Raw genomic sequence first — 9,318 nt, 5'->3', positions numbered from 1 at the left:
CCTCATGGGAACTGGGCAGGTCGCATGTTATAAAATCGGTACTTCCTTAAGAATATAAGAACATGCCATACTGGGTAAAAACCAAGGGTCCATTAAGCCCAGCATCCTGTTTCCAACAGAGGCCAATCCAGGCCATAAGAACCTGGCAAGTACACAAAAACTAAGTCTAATCCATGTTACCATTGCTAGTAATAGCAGTGGCTATTTTCTAAGTAAACTTAATTAATAGCACGTAATGGACTTCTCCTCCAAGAACTTATCCAATCCTTTTTTAAATACAGCTACACTAAGTGCACTAACCACATCCTCTGGCAACAAATTCCAGAGTTTAATTGTGCGTTGAGTGAAAAATTTTCTCCGATTAGTTTTAAATGTGCCACATGCTAACTTCATGGAGTGCCCCCTAGTCTTTCTATTATCTGAAAGAGTAAATAACTGATCCACATCTACCTGTTCTAGACCTCTCATGACTATCATATTCTCCCTCAGCCGTCTCTTCTCCAAGCTGAAAAGTCCTAACCTCTTTAGTCTTTCCTCATAGGGGAGTTGTTCCATTCCCCTTATCATTTTGGTAGCCCTTCTCTGTACCTTCTCCATCGCAATTATATCTTTTTTGAGATGCGGCGACCAGAATTGTTCACAGTATTCAAGGTGCGGTCTCACCATGGAGCGATACAGAGGCATTATGACATTTTCCGTTTTATTCATCATTCCTTTTCTAATAATTCCCAACATTCTGTTTGCTTTTTTGACTGCCGCAGCACACTGAACCGACGATTTCAATGTGTTATCCACTATGACGCCTAGATCTCTTTCTTGGGAGGTAGCACCTAATATGGAACCTAACATTGTGTAACTATAGCATGGGTTATTTTCCCCTATATGCATCACCTTGCACTTCTCCACATTAAATTTCATCTGCCATTTCGATGCCCAATTTTCCAGTCTTACAAATTCTCCCTGCAATTTATCACAATCTGCTTGTGATTTAACTACTCTGAACAATTTTGTATCATCTGCTAATTTGATTACCTGTCTTGTTGTATTTCTTTCCAGATCATTTATAAATATATTGAAAAGTAAGGGTCCCAATACAGATCCCTGAGGCACTCCACTGTCCACTCCCTTCCACTGAGAAAATTGTCCATTTAATCCTACTCTCTGTTTCCTGTCTTTTAGCCAGTTTGTAATCCATGAAAGGACATCGCACCTATCCCATGACTTTTTACTTTTCCTAGAAGCCTCTCATGAGGAACTTTGTCAAACGCCTTCTGAAAATCCATGTGGGTACCGTACGCACTTGGACCATACGCACTTGGACAGTCTATCTCTTAATACTGCCTAATCTATTTTAAATATAATAACAAAAAGTTATATTAAGCAGCATATATAAATTACCCTCAATGTATATGATTGTGTGCTTTCAGTAATCTTCTGTAGAAAATGGGTTCATGAATTTGGAAAACGTGCAGTGTAGTTACATAACTAGCTTTGTTGAAAGAAGATTCCCTTAGATAGGAAAGCATTTTGAGGGTGGATTTTATAGCAAATAGGGAAAAGAAATAAATTATATGTTTACAGAAAATCAGATAAATATCAGATTAAAAATCCTTCCTGACCCAAAGGCAATGGGAATGAATGAATTGATGAGTGCATATCAAACAGAATCTAACAAAAATAAAATGCACAGTAACACAACTAGTCTACAGGGACTGATCCAGCTTAAAATAAATGAGCTCCTTCCACCATAGATTTCGAGGTTACCCTCAAGGTAAAGGATTGTTTCTTCTGATTGAATTTATCACATGTCTTTTTAATTTAGTGACTGATCTTCCTTCTTCCATCCATCCTGTTTTTAGTCTGAAAAGGTCTCGTTTCAAACAACTTACTCACACCTGCATTATCTGAAGCGGTGACATCCTGAAGCCATGGAGAGATACAACGCCACCACTGTGATTGAGTTTGTGTTACTGGGATTCCACTTCAGTCATCTTCAGCAGACCTTGTTCTTCACGGGACTCCTCATCATGTACATTTTAACCGTCATGTCCAACATCATCATCATTGCAGTGGTAAAGGAGAATTACCATCTCCACAAACCCATGTACTTCTTCCTCGCCAATTTCTCCTTCCTGGAGATCTGTTACATCACAACCACGTTGCCTAAAATTCTGACAGATATTCTGACAAAGAAAAAGACCATTTCAGCTGCTGGTTGCTTTGTCCAATTTTATTTCTTGTTTTATTTTGCAGCTGCGGAGCATTTTTTCCTCATGGTCATGGCCTATGACCGTTATGTTGCCATCTGCAGCCCCTTGCGATATTCAAACATCATGACTGAAAACGTATGCATCGGGATGGCTTTGGGGTGCTGGGTTGTGGGTGCCTTGGTTGTACTATTGCCAGTCATCAGTTTGTCCAAGATGAGTTTTTGTGGTGCTCTTAATATTGATCATATAGTCTGTGACTTTCTGCCTCTGATGAAACTTGCCTGCATCAGAGGCTCGGTCACTGAAAACAGCTTTCTCATTTTCTCCTGGTTCATAGTGCTTGGTTGTTTCAGTTTTATAATGACGTCTTATGGCCACATCATCGTCACTGTACTAAAGATGTCCTCTACCATAGGGCAGAGCAAGGCCTTTGCCACTTGTGTCTCCCACCTCTCAGTCGTCTTTATGTTCTATGGGACTGTCACTTTCATGTACATAAGGCCCTCTGCTAGTTATTCCTACAACCTGGAGAAAGAGGTATCTCTTTTTTATATAGCGGTGACTCCACTGTTGAATCCCATGATCTACAGCCTCAGAAACAATGAGATAAGGGAGGCTTTGGCCAAAGCAGCAATGAAGTGCAAAGGTTTGGATTCCAGAGCCTAACTTCTCAGATGTTATACTACAAATTCTGCAGCAATTTAAAATGTCCATCTGGAGATAACAGTCATTGAGGCCTCGCAAATGTAATTCCACATAGAAAACAAAACCTGCCAGTTCTGACAAAACAATAGTGCCCAAGTTTTAAAAGCCCAGCGCGGGTAAAAATCGGGGGATATACACTTGACCGGGCCTGGCGCATGCCAGGCGCATTTTTTTAAACGGTCTGGCCAAGCGCCTATCTCCCAATACGCGCAGAAGTGCCGGGCTTGATTAAAGGGGCGAGCTAGGGGGCGGGGTCTGGGTGGGGAGAGGCGGGACGGGACAGTAGCCATAAGGTTCTGTTCCGGGGAAGGGCACGCCGGCCCAGCTGCTGGCACCCGGAACTTTCTTCATCTATTCAGGTGAAGGAAGTGCCGAAATAACAAACTAAAAAGGTAGGGAAAGGGAATTTAGGGGTTGGGGAAGAGAGGGGAAAAGGGAGACAGAGTAGGAAGCGGTATAGGGAAGTTCCCCCTGTCTGCTCCTTAATTGGAGCGGACTGGAAGGGAACTGGGGAAGCCCTAGTCGCGTCGCCGCGCATTATCTTTTAAAATTTCTCCACCCCCCGCGCACGGAGGACGCTATCCGCCCGCACATGCGCACGTGGATGTTAAAATCCACCATGCATTTGTGCGCGGATATCGGATTTTATAACACGCGCATGCGCTTTTTTTTTTTTTTTTTTTTTAAATCTACCCCATGGTATTTTTTTTCTGATTTTGGATTATGGGAGCAGTGGGCTGGGGATGTACCAGGGAGACCCATTCTAGCTTTGGAAATCTGGGACAGTAGTGTTGTTCCTATCCTTCAGGCCTGGACACACCCAGTAAAGCTCTTATTGGTCCAAAAGGAGACCAACATCTGATAACATACCCTGTTTCAACCATGAGCCAGCAGAACGTGTCTGCTGCCATAATTAAACCGTGAATCACTGGACCATGTGTTGTCTTGAATCCTGTTTGAACTGCTGTGGATCTAAAACCTTGTTTGCCTTGTAAAGAAGTTGCCCTGCATCCTTTGTTTGTCCTGCATGGTGTAAGCCAGGATCTAGTTGTGTTTGCTGCATGAATAAAGCCCTGTTGGGAACTCTGATTACTGTACCCGAGCTTGAGTTTATGGCATTGCCGCATGACTGCCCACGTCGTGCTCAGACCTTAACATACATTTTTGTCACACATAATTTTATGCTTGTAAAGCCATTTATAAAAATTATGCAAAATTGCTAATGAGCTGTAGAATCATGCAAATCATATCATTAGTCATTTTTGCATAGCAAAAATACGTTCGGACAATCACACAAAGCAGCGATTTTCCAAAGAATTTAAAATCTCAGGGAGCTGAAGTTAAGATTTTTTTTGTACTAAAGTTCATAATTTTATGAAGATTTTATCACAAGAAAATCACCGCAAATTGCCCAGGATTTCTTCCAGAGCCAAGGAGCCCTCAGCTTTCTGTGTCCCACCATGATATCTGACTAACCGAAGAAATGTATCAATTGCCCAAATTTTCTCCTACTGCCTTTCACCAACAGAAAAGCTTTCTCCCCCTTTGTCTCTCTCCTGCTTTCCACCATGACCGCCACTAACTTGACAGAAAAACTTGACTGAAAAAAGTATGCACCAGAATGGGTTTGGGATGCTGGGCTTTGGGTGCCTTGATTGTAGTTTTTACCAGTGATCATTTTCTCCAGGATTAGCTTTTGTGGTCTCTTGAGATTCATCACATATTCTGTAAACTTTCTACCGCTGAAGAAACTTGCCTGCAAGAGAGGCTCAGTCACTGAAAACATTTTCTGCTGGTCCATGGTGCTGGGCTGCTTCAGGTTCATAATGACGTCTTCTGGCCACATCGTCGCCGCTGTCGTGAAGATGCCGTCTACCGTAAAGCAGAGCAAAGCCTTTGCCACTTGTGTCTCCCTCCTCTCTGTGCTTTTTTTTTATCTGCTATAAGGCATCCAACTCCAAGGTTAAAATTTATTTTTCGATAAGCATCAAAAAAAGAGGCGTGACTCCATAAAACATTTAATATTATGCAAACTTGATATCAGATACTTGTGTATTGAAATGCAATTATCTGACGCCTCCTGCTTTGCAATGGGATATAAGCATTTTCAAATCTCAGCACACATAGTCATATCATACATCAGTTTGTTGAATCAGAACTACAATCTAATCATCTTAAATATATCAAAAAAACATTTATCTTCAAGAAGTATATTTTAGATCATCCAAATCCACTCCAAAATCCAATTCAAAAAAAGACCCGACTCAGGCCTATGTTTCGTCGGACTCCACCTCCTTCTTCAGGGATCACTAACAATCTAAAAAAAAGGAAAGAGAAGATTTAAAAAAGTACAGTACAAATGCATCTTTATTACAAACTACTACTCATAATATCTAATCCACCATCCACCTTGAATTGAGCCTCTCAAAAAAAAAAAAATCTTTTAAAATGGCGCCTATCCCACTAGGAGGCTATCACCACTCACTATATAAACCTAACAACCAATCAAAAAAAACTATCTTATTGCCACATGACTATGTTGCTGATCCATCATTATAATATTAAAACCCTATCACTACAATGCCTTCACGCCAAGGTTGGTGATTTTCAGGGCCCATAAATGGGCGAGACGATCATATCGCAATCTTTTATTGTGCCCAAAATGGCATTCTTTGCCATCTAATTTGGTATGTGTATTGCCGTTCTCTCCGCTTTTATTCTGAGTTCAAGCTACTATCTGGAAACATTGGTGGGTGCTCCAACTGCATTCATTATTTGCTTTGAACAGGGGACATAATATCAGGTATATGGTAGGGCAGTCTGAATTTACACAAAGGATTGGACCAGCTGTTGAACCACAAGTTGATTTCGGTCACTAATTGTGTGGTCGGTGTTCGGAATGCGCACAGAGCTTTGAAGGCATTGTGTTGCCTTTTGAGACCTTAAGAAAACATTGGCTGAAGTGGTCCACTGCGTGTGAAGCAAAGGGGGTAGTATACGATATATGGTGTACATGGCAAAACGAGAACTTTAAAAACAAATATGATCGAGTATAAAAATACATTTGGATGTCGGAGAACAGAAGCAGCACACTTTTTTTTTTTTTACCATTTTACTTTTGTAGTCATAGACGAGCCTGCGATGCATTCCAGAGAAGGGAACTATGATTTGGTACTGATCCGGAGGGAACGAAAGTGAATTTTCAATTCAGCCATACAGCCATACGGTTTGAATAAGGAAATGGAGTGGGCAGCATGTTGATAGAGGACTCAGCATTTGAAGATGCTTTGATAATGTTATTTTTTTTTTTTTACTTAATGTGAAGGCATTGAAGTGAAAGGATTTCAGTATTGTAATAACGGATCAGCAACCTAGTTATGTGGCATTAACATAGTTTTTTGATTGGTTATTAAGTTTATATAGTGGGTGGTGATAGCGGCCTAGTGAAATAACTGCAGTTTAAAAGATTTTTTTTGAGAAGCTCCATTCAAGGTGGATGATAGATTAGATATTGTGAGTACTAGTGTATAATAAAGATGTGTTTGTACTGTACTTTTTTTTATCTTCTCTTTCCTTTTTTTAGATGGTTGGTGACCCCTGAAGAAGGCAGTGGAGTTCGCCAAAATATAGGCCTGTGCCACACTTCCACCTACTATGCAGCCTTCCATCCAGGAGAGTGCATCAGCGAGCCTAGCTCATACTTGTCCTAGCCACCTCCTCGCTGTTCACATGACACAGTAATTCCAGCTCTTCTTAACCCAGCCTGCCCAGTCCCTCCTTGCCTCTCCATGGAGTCACCCCAGCAACTTGACCTATCCAGCTTTGTCTCACTATACCTTACCTTACACCCTAACCAGGCCTTCTACCTTGCCTTGTGGCCTACCCAGACCTTCTGGAATGCCTTGCAGCTCACCTGGCCTCCTGTCCTGCCTTGTGATGTATCTTGGCCTCTTGTCTTGCTCTATAACCTACCTTGGCTTCCTGTCTTGCTCTGTGCCCTATCTGGGCCTCCTGTCTTGCCCTGTGCCTATCAGGGCCTCTTGTCCTGTTCTGTAGCCTATCTTGGCTTTCTGACTTGCTCTGGGCCATTCTTGGCTCTCCAGAATTGCTCAGTGGCCTTCTGAGCCTACCTGCCTTGCAGTCTTTGGGCCTACTAGGGTTACCTTGCCCAGCCTTATGCCCTGTGGGGCTTTCTTGTTTACTGTTGTCTGTCCTTGTCAGTCCTGTCCTTGTCTAGTCCAGTCCTTTTTCCTTGTGTTTCCCAGGCTGTAGCCTTGTTCTTGGTTCAAACCCTACCTGTTTCCTATCCAGCTTGTCCTCAACCCCAGCCTGTGCTGGTATCTAGCTCCTAGCCAGTACCTGTATCAAGTTCCCAGTCAGCACCTGTATCCAACTCCAAGCCAGTACCTGTATCCATCCAGCTCCCAGACATGGCCTTGTCTCTAGCATCTAGCCAGTACCTGAAGCACCTTGATGTTTACCAGGAGGTAAGTTCTACTGGCCCCCAAAACCCAAGGGCTCAACTTGTTGCGGAGGAGACTGGTTAGACAGGAGACCATCCCTAGCCCTGCCATGCATCACTCCTGCAGGGGTGCTCAATGAATCCAGCCACAATTCAGAAAAGAAACAGTGGGATCTTTTTCTACATTGTGAAACGAGAAGATTTTTGAGTGGATTTGGATGATCTAAAATATATTTTTTGGAGATGTTTTTAGACGGGGGGGGGTAAGTTTTACTTTTGTTATCCCTCTAAATGTTTAATTAAATTAGATGGAAACATTTATTCTTTTTTTGAAGTTACTCAGCTAAAGGCATTGTTAGACTCTAAACCTGCAGGGCATTCTGACCACAAAAAGGGAATGTAGAGAACTCATTGACCACCCCTATCGATAGTAGGTGCAGAAGTATATGGATGATTTTGGCGCATATGCCTTTCAGCTCCTCGGTTTGAATAGGGAAACATCGCACCTGCATTTCTGTTGAAAGTCTGTTGCAAATGTACACAGGCTCCCAACTGAATTTCATTTTCAAAAAAAGTAGCATGGCTGTTGACTTGGTTTGAGTCCTGGTTCAGCCAAACATTACAATTCCTTTGTTTTCCAATGCAAGGGCTTAGAAAATGGTTGATGCGAGACCCGATGCTCTGATTGGTCCTACAGCATCATGTGACTTTGCATCAACATCCTGGACTGTGCAGTCAGCACATAAATGTTGCAATGGACATTTGTGAGTCAGCTTTAACACTGTTTGAGATTATCAACATGGCTCTGTAGAGATTTCAGACTAGTTCGGTGAACGTACTGAAAAAATGCGCTCTCCCACTGATTGGACAAAGAAATCTCAAAAATAAAAATAATGTTCTTTACTAACCTCACCCACAGCCTAACCCTGCACCTCCCTTTTATCTCTGCTGATACTAGATTACAAAGACATGGACACAACCTGCCTATAAATCATCCTTTACAAAAGAACATCTAATAACATTTTATCTTGTTTTGAATTTATAGCCCATGTGTGAGGGTAAGTTAAAAACCCAGATACTTTAGAAGCATGATAATGCACTCTGTCGAGTGTATAATTATGGATTCCAGTGCACTTCTTGGGTGGATGAAGTGTATTCCAATGTGGCTATTACATCACAATGTACCTAGGATAGATCTCATGGTCGTTTAATACATTACCCTATTATTTATTACTGCCTACTCCGCACTCACGGAAAATTGCTTCCCCGTGCGTTCTTAAAGCTGAAGTCAAATCAACTGAGGGTGAATAAGCCTAAGCACTTTGAGAAAAAAGTAAAATGCTTCCATTTTATTAAAGGGGTATTCATGAACTGAGACAGGTGAACATACTGGGAATCTGGATGAAAGGTTATCTCTTTTTTTCAAGTTTGAAAGAAAACTCTGAAGGTGGGGGTGTGCTTGCACTGCATATGCCAGGATGTGTATCAGATGATTTTAAGGAAGGAACTCTCCAGGTGCTAAAAGGACAGAAGCCTAAAAATGCACTACACCCAGCTGTGAAGTTCATCCTAGTATTGACAGCCCTGTTAAAAAAAAAAAAGAAGAAGACTGACTCAGGAATGCATAACCTAACATTTGGTGAGGTGATATCACCATCTTGTGGTCAGAGCGGGGATTGCAGTTATTTGTCTAAGGATGAAATTTTATCCTGTCATTAAACTTTGCAGCAACATTCCAATTATATACACCATAAGCAAAAAAATATAATGGCTGATCAGTACAGAATATTTTTCTCACATCTTATAACTGCAAGGTGGTATTTGCTGCTTTAAAAACCAACATTTGTAACACTGAAATGCAAACTGTGGAACTGTAAAATATTTCTTTATTTAATAATGAAATTGTTTGTTAGAACATTATTGTGTATTACCGAAACAGAC

General features: G+C 41.5%; 1 protein-coding gene across 1 annotated transcript; it reads left to right on the top strand.

Annotated features, from left to right (window-relative positions):
* The first annotated feature begins 1,928 nt into the window (after positions 1–1,928).
* On the top strand, positions 1,929–2,876 carry LOC115078603 (olfactory receptor 11G2-like). Its single transcript, XM_029581534.1, has one exon. The coding sequence runs from the start codon at positions 1,929–1,931 to the stop codon at positions 2,874–2,876; it is 948 nt and encodes a 315-aa protein (XP_029437394.1).
* The last annotated feature ends 6,442 nt before the right edge of the window (positions 2,877–9,318 follow it).

Source organism: Rhinatrema bivittatum, chromosome 16 (assembly GCF_901001135.1).
Source record: "Rhinatrema bivittatum chromosome 16, aRhiBiv1.1, whole genome shotgun sequence".
Classification (NCBI taxonomy): domain Eukaryota; kingdom Metazoa; phylum Chordata; class Amphibia; order Gymnophiona; family Rhinatrematidae; genus Rhinatrema; species Rhinatrema bivittatum.
Note: the sequence above shows the minus strand (reverse complement) of the source record. Positions and strands in the feature narration are given on the sequence as shown.

Bases quoted from the DNA above. Each gene is read 5' to 3' on its own strand.
- LOC115078603 (XM_029581534.1), top strand. From the start codon at position 1,929: ATGGAGAGATACAACGCCACCACTGTGATTGAGTTTGTGTTACTGGGA.